General features: G+C 38.6%; 2 protein-coding genes across 2 annotated transcripts; both read right to left on the reverse strand.

The window, feature by feature from the left end:
- Nucleotides 1-1,455: 1,455 nt before the first annotated feature.
- psmg4 (proteasome (prosome, macropain) assembly chaperone 4) lies at nt 1,456-7,066 on the reverse strand. Its single transcript, XM_053322003.1, has 3 exons — nt 6,798-7,066; nt 3,685-3,760; nt 1,456-1,886 (listed from the first exon to the last, which is right to left on the reverse strand). Exons 1-3 carry the CDS (start codon nt 6,972-6,974, stop codon nt 1,765-1,767), a joined length of 375 nt encoding a protein of 124 aa, XP_053177978.1. The 5' UTR covers nt 6,975-7,066; the 3' UTR covers nt 1,456-1,764.
- A 2,418-nt stretch (nt 7,067-9,484) lies between these two features.
- On the reverse strand, nt 9,485-13,289 carry bphl (biphenyl hydrolase like). Its single transcript, XM_053322000.1, has 7 exons — nt 13,075-13,289; nt 11,977-12,080; nt 11,727-11,893; nt 11,244-11,397; nt 10,502-10,633; nt 10,106-10,229; nt 9,485-10,017 (listed from the first exon to the last, which is right to left on the reverse strand). Exons 1-7 carry the CDS (start codon nt 13,155-13,157, stop codon nt 9,927-9,929), a joined length of 855 nt encoding a protein of 284 aa, XP_053177975.1. The 5' UTR covers nt 13,158-13,289; the 3' UTR covers nt 9,485-9,926.
- Between the last annotated feature and the right edge of the window lie 312 nt (nt 13,290-13,601).

Below are 13,601 nucleotides of genomic sequence, written 5' to 3' on the forward strand. Positions count from 1 at the left end.
CTCCAGCATTAATGTGAATGAGAAGTCAATGAACTTGTAATGGAAAAAAACACTTTTAAGGGAAAAAAAGAATTATTTGGATACACCAGATGAACTCTTGTTATGGTGAGGTTGAAATGGTGATGATAGTAAATTTGTGTAGTTTGTAGTGACTATGATTCATTCAGGAGTTGCCAAAAATATTGTACTGGACTGCATTTATCTGAAGTCAGTGTGTGTTACATAATATGAAAGTCTTCAGTGATGTTGGTGATTTTCTTGCGCTGCCGTCCGCTCCTCCACTAGTGATCCAAGAAGCAGACGCAGGCAAGTAAAGAGGCAAAGCAGAGCAGACTAGCTTTCGATGAAGTGTGCTCGGTAAGTTTTTCGTTTGTAGTTTCGACTCGTTGAGAGAGGATTTCACTGCATCTTAAAATTATTGTAAGTTCTTTTGCACTAAATGTCAGAGACACAATCAAGTGTTTGTGATTTTCAGCCAATGCATTGGAGATCCAGGGATTGGCTAGACCACTACCACTCTTTTGCATGAAAGGGCACAAATGGATTTACATGTTTTTTTCTTATTTGTGGTCCCTCTACGAGAAGTCCAATGTGGCACTTTATCCTCAGAGGTGAGGTCAGTGTAGACACTGATTTTTAAAGTAAGCATTACTGCTGTTGGCGTGGGTGTATGATGGTTGTCTGATGTGACGGAACAGCCGGAGACCTCGGCGGGGACGGCGTGTGTAGCCTGTAGAGACTTTGGGTAATGCTAAACAAATCTGAGAGTTGAACGGACATTTGTGACCTGATGGTATACTACTGTATGTCTTATGATGCGTCTCAGCATTTCAATGGCTTTATCACGGTGGCTCTGTTCTTTTAACGAAACAGAGAAGAATACAATGTAATTTAAGAAAAACCAGTATTTATTTTGTCATGCTGCCAAGGGCAAATATTTTGTTGCTTGAAATACCTCCTTAACTAGCAAATACTCCACTCCCAACTCTCACTCCTTGTTCTCTGTACTGTGGTAATGTTGTAATCCTGCTCCTAGGATGTGTAACTCTAGCCAGAAAGCACAATATTTTACAGTTTTTGAAATAAACATTTGTGAAATTAGAATAGAGCAGCGCAGCCTGCATAGACCTGGCCTAGTTGTGATTAGTGTACATTTATACACTTTAGTATGTAAGTGTCCCTTAGGACTGCATAAAAACGTAAGGTATGTGTTCATGTGCCATTCAATGATATAATGTTTGGACCGTCAACCTTACATTCATAGGATATAAGCACATTAAATAGATAAACCATGCCATAAAATCATTTTTGTCATAATATACCCAAATCCACTGATCCAAAACATCCTCCATTTTTTACATTATATTTAGTACGCAGCACGTATTTTGAACACCCTGTATGGTTTTGCTAGTTTGTATGTTTTCAACAGTTAAACACTTGAGAAGGAAGAACAAAAAAAAAAAAAAAAAAAAGAACAAAACTCAACCACTAATGCTGTTTTCTAAGTGTTATTTTTTTAATATGATGCATTTGTACAAAAAGCCATAGGCCTACATGTTTTGATAATAAACCACTTAATTTATTATGTCAATAAAAGAACACTTGATGTGACCCTTTGTGGTTATTGTGTTTGGATTTATGATTCATGGTTTCAGTAAGAGTCCAAAGAACAAAGAAGAAGACCTTGCTATATTTTTCTCCATCCTTGGTGTGTCCTCAGTTACATACAAAAGAAGAAGCTCAATAAAAAGGGATCAGATGTGTTCAGAAATGTTCAGGGTGAAGCTCGAGCTCCTTCTTGATCCTGTTTTCCACAAGGAGAGTGTGACTGGAGTCTGTCATTGGAAGACTGTAACTCACAAATACTTGCTTTTTGGTCTTCTTTGCTGCAAAATAAGACAGAAACAAGACAATTATTTCACTTTCAGTTTGGGTATTACTGAAAATGGATTTGCTATTCTGTACTGATAACACTAAATTTACCATGAAATTAGTCTTAACAGTCATGAATCTGCAAGAAAAGTGCTCATTCTCTGCAAGTTTTAGCCTCTTTATTGCAACCCTGACAATATTTCAGCCATTTTTCAAAGTGTTGCAAAGCTTTCTTGATTTTTCTCACACTACTTTCAATTACTTTTTATGGAGGTACATAAATCAACTTGTGGAGACTTGAATCTTGTTTGAAACCTGAGAACATCGTTATCACTTTCAGTTTTGTCAAACATTGGCTGCCATGAAATTTGTCTTAACAGTCATGAATCTGCAAGAAAAGTGTTCATTCTCTTCAACTTCAACTTCAACTTCAACTTTATTTATATAGCACTTTAAAACAATAACTAAAACCATAAAACACTAAAACAGGAGCAGAGTCTCATGCACGGTTGAAAGCCAAGGAATAAAAATGGGTTTTAAGACAAGTTTTAAAAATGGAGAGTAAGGAGGCTTGTCGAATATTTAAAAGGAAGCTCGTTCCATAATTTAGGAGCAGCAACAGAAAAAGCTCTATCCCCTCTGAGCTTCCGCTTTGACCTCGGTACCTCCAGGAGCAGCAGATCAGCTGACCTGAGGCACCGAGCAGGAGCGTGGGGGGGGGTGAAGGAGCTCAGAGAGGTGTGTTTGCATGTTTTAGCCTCTTTATAAGCAAACTCTGACAATATTTCAGCCATTTTTCAAAGTGTTGCAAAGCTTTCTTGATTTTTCTCACACCTTTTCTGGCAGCTTCTACTTTCAATTACTTTTTATGAGGTACATAAATCAACTTGTGGAGACGTGAAACTTGTTTGACACCTGAGAACATCGTTATCACTTTTAGTTTTGTCAAACATTGTCCGTCATATAAAAGGTTACACAATGCTGACTCTTCACATCAATCATAAAGTCACTCAATGACACTCAAAGCAGTTTCAAGTCTCTGCAAGCTCACTTTTATATTGTCCTGAAATGAATCAAAGCTATAGCTGCTGCTGCTTGAAATGTAGATACAACCTGAAATATAACCAGGCTTTGGACAATTATTGGAATTCGAGTGATTTTGGGGATTTAACCTTCCTGTCGTCCTTCCGGGTCAAATTGACCCGTCTGTTTTGACTGTTCCTTCTTTCTTTCCTAGCTTCTTCCTCCCTTCCTTCCTTATTTTTTCCTCCCTCCTTTCCTTCCATCCTTCTTTCCTTCTTCCTCCCTTCTTCATCCCTCCCTTCCATCCTTCCTTCTTCCCTTCCTGTCCTTCTTCATCCCTCCCTTCCATCTGTCCTTCTTCCCTTTCTTCCTTCTGTCCTTCCTCCCATCTGTCCTTCCTCCCTTTCTTCCTTCTGTCCTTCCTTCCAGCTGTCCTTCTTCCCTTTCTTCCTTCTGTCCTTCCTCCCTTTCTTCCATCTGTCCTTCCTACCTTTCTTCCCTCCTTCCTTTTGCCTGTCTTTCCTTCCTTCCCTTCTTATTTCCTTCCTTTCTTTCTTCCTTCTTTCCTTCCATCTTTTTAATGATCCGGCCCACATGAGATCAAATTGGTCTGTATGTGACCCTTGAATGAAAATGAGTTTGACACCCCTGCCTTATGAATGATGCTGCTATAAAAAAAATAAAAAAAACCTCTTGAAACTGTAGCATGCCATCTGAACATTATCTGTGCCTTGCTACTTAGGAGAAACAGTAAGAGACAAGAACTCATGAAAAGTCATCGAGTGTTACCTAATCGCTGTGCCAAAGAGTTTGGAGCAGTGTTGGATGGGTCCCCCATGACTAATGTAGATAATGGCATCGAGTCCTGCAGAGAGAAAATGAACCAGAAGAAGAGCAGTTAGTCTTTTTGAAAGCAAGTGAACAATCTTAAACCGCCTTATTCTTCTTTCCTCCCTTCCTTCCTTCCGTCTGTACTTCCTCCATCCTCCTTTCTTCCCTCCTTCCTTCCTTCTTTCCTTTCCTCCCTTCCTTCCTCCTTTCCTTCCTTCCCTTCTTTCCTTCCTTATTCCTTCCTCCCTTTCTTTCCTCTGTCCTTCTTTCCTTCTATCCTTCCCTCCCTCCTTTCCTTCCTTCCCTCCGTCCTTTCCTTCCTTATTCCTTCCTCCCTTTCTTTCCTCTGTCCTTCTTTCCTACCTCCCTCCTTTCCTCCCTTCCTTCTTTCCTTTCCTTCCTTCCCTCCTTTCCTTCCTTATTCCTTCCTCCCTTTCTTTCCTCTGTTCTTCTTTCCTACCTCCCTTCCTCCCTCCTTTCCTCCCTTCTTTCCTTCCTTCTTCCTTCTTTCCTGTCCTCCCTTCCTTCCTTCTTTCCTTTCCTTCCTTCTTCCTTCCTCCCTCCTTTCCTTCCTTCTTTCCTTTCCTTGACTCGAGGGCAACAGGAGGGTTAATGTGCATTTGTTAGCCCAGTTCTATTCCAAACCTTTTAAACTGAGGACATTTAATCTCATATTGTGACCATCTTTTCTCCCAGTGACTCCCATTGGAGAATAGTTGAGTAACCTCAGTGGTTTGTAGTTCTGTGCTCTGGCCAGCAGATCTTTCTAGGAATCCAATGACCATGCAGTGACCCTGTGCTGAGACCTTAAAATAAGATTATGACACAGGCTCATGCTACACAACAGAGCTTCATGATAACATGATGATGCCTCTCTCTTTTTAAAAGGCGACTTCAGCTTTTCCTTATTTCAGTCACATATATATATAATGTTACGATGTCAGATATGAGTTATCTGCAGCTACTGGTCTATTCATTAGATAAATCTGTGCAATCTAATTCAATCCAGAAAATAAAAGAAAAAAGAAAAAAGAAAAAGAAAAGGTTAAAAGACAACACATAAAAGACACTTAGCAAAATGCTTTAGTAAAGAGATAAGTTTTTAGATCTCTTTTAAAGAGATAGTGTGGAGCTTGGCTCTGGTGGCTTGGAGGGTGTTAATGTTTTTAGAGCGAAGGGTGAGTGAGGAGGTCTGGGAGGTGAGGAGTTCTTTAAGGCATAGGGGGGCATGTCCGTGAATGCACTGGTGGGTGAGGAGGGAGACCTTGTACTCAACTCTGAGTGGGACAGGGAGCCAGTGAAGTGAAGGGTAGTCTACTCTGGAGGAGACAATGTCAACGGAAATTGAAAATGTATAAACTTCATAAACGTATAATTTAAAGCTGTTGTATTGGATTGAATCACGTTGCAGAAGTGTCAACCTAATGAAGTTGCCTGTGACTGTATGTATGTATGTATGTAGAAGTAATCCCTGTGAACAACAAGCTCAGGTTGCTCTGAATGCTCCGTTAGCAACTGTTTTTTTTTCTATTTTTGGGATGAGCTGACATCAACTGGTGATGGATTTCTTTATGTGATCATCTGCTCTGAGCGCAAGTGTTGCAGTGTGTGTTGGCCAGCTGCTCTTGTTCGTTCACTGCTCCTCTCCGCTAACATTATGGTAGCTGTTTCTGCTTGTACTAAAGATCTGTAATTTAATTAAAATACTTATCTTTGGACCCCAAATTTGAACCTGGCCTGTGGTGCTCATATCAGAATATTGTGATGTTTTAACAGACAGGTTCAAGTTTGTCTTTAAACAATAGGAACCAAAATGAACAGTTTCTTACCTCCTGTTCATATTGACCATTAGAAGACAGTCTTCTTTCTGTGCATTTAATTGTATTTAAAAGTTGATCGGCAGCTAATATGAAGCTTCAGTCATCCAAATGAGTCAAATCAAGTCTTCTATGTTTCAACCTTACAGTGTTTTTAGTACCAAAGTCTTTTTGTTACTATACTTCCACCACAGCTCAACAGGAAACACTAAGAGGGAATTTGATGCTAAAAAGACTGTAAATGTGTCAGATATCACTTGATATGACTAACTCACACTGCTGAAGCTCTATAGAAGCTGATCATCTACTTTTAAATGACTGTGTGGACACACTGTGGATTTTGTCCTCCATCACTTTACATTGAAAGCACATTTGAAGATGTTTTAATAGTCAGTATGAACAGGAGGAATGATTACAGAGATTACTGCTCATATGGACACATGACTCTTCATTCATTTATTTATTTGTGTGTATTGTGACGTGCAGGTTAAGATTTCTTTTTTGCACCTTCGCCCCCGAAAGGTCAATTTTGCTTTACTGTATTTAAATGAGTAGATCTTACACATCACACTACAATACTACTACTATAACAACCACTACTACTAAATGCAATAAAAAAAAAATAAGAGTAGTGGAGTAAAATCAGTATCTTTTTGAATGATGATATGAACCCATCTTTTAACCTTACATGTTTTGCAACCATATGTAAGAGATACTACACATACAAGTGTAGTTTAGTATGAGTTCAATGACTTAATTACCTCTTCATTCATTCATTATTAGTCTGTATTGTGCATCAACTTTTTAAATGCAATTTTGCACCAAATGACTGTGTGCGTTTAAATACACTTATATTAAAAGGTGTAATTGAAGGAGATATTTTTACAGTATGAACAGGAGGAATGATAAGATAAGTTATATAGAATTGAATTGAATTGTCTTTAATGCAATGACAATAAAAACAATTCAATTCAATTCCTTTATTAGTCCCACAATGGGGAAATGTGCAGCAAGTGGACAGTAAAATAGAAAAGCATCAATAATTAAGTACGAAAAACCCACTTTTGTTTTAAGACAGACTTGGATGCTTTAAAATCTCTACATAATATCTCATCACCTGGTTTAAAATGAAAACTACCCCCAATTAGCCCCTCCCTCCCTCCCTGCACCAGTCGACAAACTGCTCCACACATTTCAGACAAAAACTCTAGCTACTTTTTAAAAAATGCATCTAATATGTGTTTTAATACTTACATATTTGCAGCTCATTGAAACAGCTAAGTTGGACAGGACTGGAGAGGAGCCCACCCAGAGGAAAAACCCTCCACTCAGCTTCATCACATGGAAATGCACAGTCTGCTCCATTATCTTCTCCGAGAAGTTGTGCACCGTAATGGCGTCAAACTCTGCTCCATTTTGTGTTTCGGTCATATTTTAAATTTTTTTTTAACTCTATTTCTTTTACTTTACAGTTTTCAACTAGCAACGTGCTCTGCTAGCTGTAGCTGTAAACACAAGCTGCAACTTCCGGGTTAAAACGAAAATGGCAGCCCAAAGTAATCGATCACCGATGGCTCCGATGTGCAGCACCAGAGCAATAGATCAGGACGTAAACAACACAATGCTGAGTGTTATTTTTAACAAGTTGAGACACTAATAAAAAAAAAGGTTATAAGTTGTAAGTAATTGCTTTATTAGTGATTAATAATAATGTGTAATAGCTCATAAGACAAATATTGTGAAAATTCCCAATTCGCAGGTGTTCATCCTTTGTTATTTGGTAGCAAGTAATAAATGCTCATGAGTTTCTTGCTTTCTAATAAGCCTTCAAGTTTGCTCACTGTCTAATTTTAAAACTCTAACCCTCCTGTTGTCCTCGAGTCAAGGAAGGAAGGAAAGGAGGGAGGAAGGAAGGAGGGAGGAAGGAAAGAAGGAAGGAGGGGGAAGGAGTGAGGGAGGGAAGGAAGGAAGGAAAGAAGAAGGAAGGAAGGAGGGAAGCAAGGAAAGAAGGTAGGAAGGAGGGAGGGAGGAAAGAAGGACAGAAGGAAGGGAGGAAGGAAAGAAGGACAGAATGAAGGGAGGAAGGAAAGGAAGGAAGGAGGGAGGAAGGAAAGGAAGGAGGGAGGGAGGGAAGGAAGGAAAGAAGGTAGGAAGGAAGGAGGAAGGAAGGAGGGAGGGAGGGAGGAAGGAAGGAACAGTCAAAACAGACAGGGTCAATTTGACCCGAGAGGACGACACAAAGATTAAAACCAACCTCTTTTCTTTGGCTTTTGACACCATGTAGGGTGTTGATTGACTCCCATGATGCACTGGGCTCCTTTCTCTCCTCCTCCCTCTCTCTCTCTCTATCCATCCATCTATATCCATTAACATTCATGTTCTATTAATGCATTCAATAAGCTAAACTTCTTCCCCAGAGTTGTCTGTGCTTTCTGGTCTCACAGGTAATCTGGGCCTGTAGACGTCCGGATGACAGATTCCAGTCCCGGACCTTCTAGCTTCATTGTTGATTTTCATTGTGCTTCTCTCTCCTCTATCCTTCCTCTCTCTCCTCTATCCTTCCTTTCTCTCCTCTCTACCCCAACCGGTCGAGGCAGATGTTCTCCCACTCTGAGTCTGGTTCTGAGGTGTCTTCCTGTTAAAAGGGAGTTTTTTCTCGCCACTGTTGCTCATGTGGGAATGTTGGGTCTCTTTAAAGTTAAAACCTGAAGAGTTCGGTTTAGAAGCTGCTCTATGTGTAAAGAGCCTTGAGATAACTCTGTTGTGATTTGACGCTATACAAATAAAGATTGATTGATTGATTGCAGTGTATTTTATTTTTACATTTTTGCTTTTATCTTTCTAGTGTGTACTTTATCTTTTTTATTGTGCTTCTGTTGTGTTATCTCTTATTTATTGTGTTTTATCTTGTGCAGGCAGTGTATTTTATTTTTATAGATTTTTGCTTTTATCTTTCTATTTTGTACTTTATATTTTTTATTGTGCTTCTATTGACTATTTATTGTGTTTTATCTTGTTGTGCAGCACTTTGGAAAACCTTGTCTTTGTTAAAATTGTGCTATATAAATAAATTCTTAATAAACTGACAATTCAAACTGTCAAATGGCCTCACTGGTTAAATGAAGTTTTCCCCACTTGATAAATATTCCTTAGTCATTAATTAATTAGATATACCTTAACCTGAATTTATGAACTGAGGCTATTAGATCATGCTACTAAAATGACTAAATGAAACTCAAATATAAGATTAGTATAGTGCTACAAATGACACTTGAAGTTTTCAGTGTCACAAAAATAACATCTCCATGAGTCAATCTCACAACCAAAAAAAATAAACAGTCAGATTTTGCAACACATTTGTGATCCATATCAGTTGTTCAGGTATCAGTTCAGTCACATCAGCGGACGAAAAACATAAGTATGCTTTTACTTATCAGCTATCTGACATTTTGTAAAGTACAGAAGTCAGACTTGTGGTTGTAACATTATGCATCTAATGAAATTAGAGATTTTTATCAAAGTTTATCAGCCTTGTGAAGGTCATAGTGTTCCTTTTCTTTAATATAAATATTAGCATTATGAGGGCCAAATATATGCAAATAATCTACTTAATACAAGTTTATCTTAGAAATTAGCAGCTAATATTAATGACTTAATACATTTTAGCTGTACCTTTGCTTTGTGGTTGCTTAACTTGAGCAGCTAATAGTATATTATTATATTCATATTAGAAACTATTATATATTTTCTCTTAATGATTGTCATGTGTTAGCAGCTATTGCTATAGACACTGATCACCAAAGCTAGTGGGGAGTGCAGCTCAAATATTATCATTTAATTTAAAATAGTCAATCATATTCAAAGTTTAAAGGTAAATTATGAATATTAATGATATTTCATCTAATTGATTGAACTGTCCTGTGGTTAAAAGTAGCAGCCAGTCTTGATGTAAATGTTTATTTTGGAATATATGTGATCACCAACGTTAGCAGCTAATGCCACTGCTTTGTTAAGTCTTTATCTTAATGCAATCATTGTGATGGACAAAGTTAGCAGCTGATGTAACGGACATGTCATCTTATAATATCTAATCCACAGCCTTGTGACGGTCAGTAGCCAAAGTTACAACTAATACTACTGAATCACATAATATAGGAAACAATAAGTCACCTACTTCTGGCCTCATACAAATGTAATCAGAAAATATTAACATTCAAAATTTAGTGTAAAAATATTCAGTTTTTAACAATTTATGTTTTAATTATGAGCTCTTTCAAAACAGAGTAGAAGAGGAATAATTAATGTAGTTTTGTATCCTAATGTAAATATTTGCAATGACCTTTTAGTCACTGTAGTTCTTCTTCTGCTGAGTTAATTAATCAGTCAATCATCCAGAAAGTCTTCCACCAGTTTGTTGAATTCATCAGCAAACCTCAGGTGGAGGTTGTGTTTCCCCTCTGGCATCAGGTGTAATCTATATGTGGAAAGGAAAAGAGGTATTACAGCATACAATATCTCTTTTAAACTGAATTTCGTATCATTATATTGTTGGGTGGTCTCACCGTGATCCTTTGATGTGTTTAAGGAGGTACTGTGGGTGGAAGCTGGGCACCATTGGGTCTTTCTCTCCATGGATGACCAGTGTCGGACAGGTGATCAGGGGCAGAAGCTCAATGCAGATACTCCCTAACCAATGCAAATTAAATGCTATTAAAATTACTTAATTTGTTAGAAAACATGGAGTGTCTCATACTTATTTCAATTTGTTCAAAACATATCAGCATACCTGTGTCAGTCCACAACCATATACCTTCACCATTTACCATTGCCTTCCGAAACGCAGAGTAATAACAAAAAATCCTTCGATCTCTTGATTTTATCATTTCTGATGTTGTTCAGTTTCAGGTTGCCCTACTTGACTTGTGTAATGACTCTGTCGGCAAACATGAAGTTATCACCTTCTGGTCTGTGGGCATATTGTGCGATTCCATCCACCCAGGCCTCCCAAGTTTTAGCAAAGACTTCTGCTCCATACACCTCCTCCATGGGCTGCCTCATCCTGGAACTCCACTTGGACACATCTCGGACCGCTACGTGTTACCATAGAGACATTTACAAACACAACACAACAGGCAGATAACAGAGATTATATTATGCGTGCAAAAAAAAAAGGATGACTATGTTGGTGGTAAGGTACAACAATGAAGATTAGAGTCAAAATACCTTTGCAGAAAAAAGTTAGAGTTCCTCTCAACATGTATTTTCAATTAAAGTCTGTCTGACTCAGTGCAAATGCAATCATTGATTTGCTGTGCATAACACAAGTAAACCAGAACTGGTCCAATCTGCAACTTGCATCCTTTTATACTCATCCAAGTTTCAACTAAGGTGGAGCTTATTTGCCGTGACCCTGACCGTTCTCTCACACATGATGTCAATGATGGCCTTGAGTCTTGGAAGTTTTACCAGAGCTTTAATGCAGCCATGGCTTAAGTGTGCTGCCAAAATATGAAGCGTTTCTTGCCACGATGGCCTTGAGCATGCTACAAAATGTCTGTGACAGCATCATTTTGTACTGTTGGGTATTTTTAGTATAACAGTGAAATAATGATTACGCAGATACCTAGTTCATTCCCATAACTTGATCGACACTATATCGACAATGTCTGAAAAGATGGAGAAAAAAAATCCCACACATACCATCGTAAAGGTTGAGGTCATGCTGGGAAACAAAGGCATTGGATCCCCATACGACCATCTTGCTGATTAGGTCGGGGTTCCTCCCTGCTGCAATCAGAGCGGTGATTCCTCCATCACTCCATCCCAGCAGAGAGAACTTGCCAAAACCCAATGCCTGCCAAGGAAATTAAAAATAGTCTTTAACAGTAGCTAGCAAAGTGTTCTGGCCTATAGTTTTAATTACTGCAGTCTGTGGAGGCAGCTGGTATTCAGTAATTGGATTATAGTTGAGAGAAGAAAGACACATTTTCCTAGTCAATTTTCTGACTTATTTAGCTATTTTATTCTGTGCATGAATGTTAGGTATGTACTATCTGCAGCAAATGATGAACATACAGAGGTGACTTTGCTCCAACTCTTCTCATAATAAAATAAACTGGTCAAAAACAGTTCAGATTGGTAATAATTATCATCATCATCAACTGTTAAACAGATGGATCAAACCTTCATGAGATCCACTCCGTCCTTTGCATCTCTTTCAAAGAAGTCGGAGGGGAAGTCTCTATCTGGGGGTCGTGATCGTCCATAACCACGGGGATCCCAGCCCACCACAGTGAAACGTTCCTTATTCAGAGACTTCAGCTGAGGCCCAAAATCCGTCCGAGTGCTTCCTGTTGTAAAAAAAGACAAAAATGGCTTTAGCAAGATTACAAGATCCCCAACATGCATTAAGATGGTGTTATGTTGTATTTACCCAGAGCTCCAGGAAGCAACAGCACAGGGTGTTTCCCTCTGCCTGTCTGCTCGTAATACAGATCCACTCCATTAACGTTCTTCCTGCCGGAGGTCACTGAAGAGCTGCAGGGGAACAGACAGGTAGGTCATAGTGGTGTAAAGGAAGAGAAAAGCTCTCTATAGTGAAAAATATTAGTTTTCATTTGGCAGTCGCATAATCACACAAAACAATCACTCCCAACAACCAGCCGTTCAGACATGACAACGAATAAAATGATCAGGGAGGGTGATGCAGGTTGAACACTATGGTCCCTATAGTCCATTTTCAGGCTATTCTTTTAATTTTTACTGTACGTGGTTGTTCAAGCAGTTTTTCTTGGGTTTACTGTAAATGTAACAGTATTTTATCTTTATATCTAATAGAAGGGCCTCTAACCTGAACCAAAATTATTTTTGTAAGGCAAGGTTTTGAGGTTTTATGTAGGTGCTGTGCATATCTTCATAATGTTCTGCAAGATAAGATCCTGTTAGATTTTGACAGTCTTGTAGGAAGTTTTTTGACACATTTTCACTGTCTTGCAGAGAGCAAAAGTTGTTAATTCAGCAATGATAAGGCAGTTGACAGTTGATAAGACTGTGTTTTGGCTGAGTCTTAAAAAAATATTTTTTCACCAGTCACAGTTGAAATGTTCGGGGGAATTATATTTATGCAAATTTGCTATTCCTGATATTAATCTATTACCATACATACTAACAGCAGCTACCCCTTTTCCTAATAATGATATAAAATACCAGCATATATTTACCAAAACAGTGATAAAGTGAGACTTGTGGGGTTTTTCCCTCCAAATTCTAATTTCTGCAATATTATTTGGTGTATACTGCTGTTTAGTACACTGTCTGTAGACACTACGCCATCTAGTGGCCGTTAATCAAATAAGCGTTCAGAGAAATCCTGCAAGACTGCAAGAAGGGCAAACATGCTGCAAAAAAAAAAAGGAAAAAAGCCAGAGCAGACATTTCCTGCTTTCACACTGCAGCGGTCCGTGGTTAGGGTTAAAGTCCAGCTCTTCAGAAACGTGTATATAAAAAGGAAATGTACAGTGAAAGCAGTTACCAGTACGTGTGTGAGGCTGTCATGGCTCTCTTGATGGCAGCTCTGCACTTTAAGAAACGTCTTCCGAGTAAGAACAGCGCCATGCTCGAGAGGTGCAGAGAGACGCAGCAATGCTCAGCTGCAGCTCGTCCAGGTCCAGGTGGTTTAAAGATTGTACAAAGTCTCTGTGAGGCTGGTCAACATGTAATCTTCTAATGCATTTTTTTTTTTCTTTTCAGGGATTGTGGGAAACTCGTATCTGTTTGGCACTTTCCACGTTATTGACATTGACATTTAAAGCGAAAGTACGCAAAGGAACCCAAATGCAACATAAATTTAAAAGTTAATACACTGTTAGTCATATTGCTGAATATTTCTATATAACGCTTAGGCTGTTATACAGTTTCACATGTTTTTTCATACTTTCATAATGACGGAATAACTGAAACCGCATTTTAGTTGAGTTCGGTTTTTGCCAGTAGCCTATAGTTCTTGATTTCCAGAAGAATTTCCATGAAAGAGCTTCTCCAAAATCCCCAACTTCTCAG

This window comes from Scomber japonicus, chromosome 7 (assembly GCF_027409825.1).
Source record: "Scomber japonicus isolate fScoJap1 chromosome 7, fScoJap1.pri, whole genome shotgun sequence".
Taxonomy (NCBI): domain Eukaryota; kingdom Metazoa; phylum Chordata; class Actinopteri; order Scombriformes; family Scombridae; genus Scomber; species Scomber japonicus.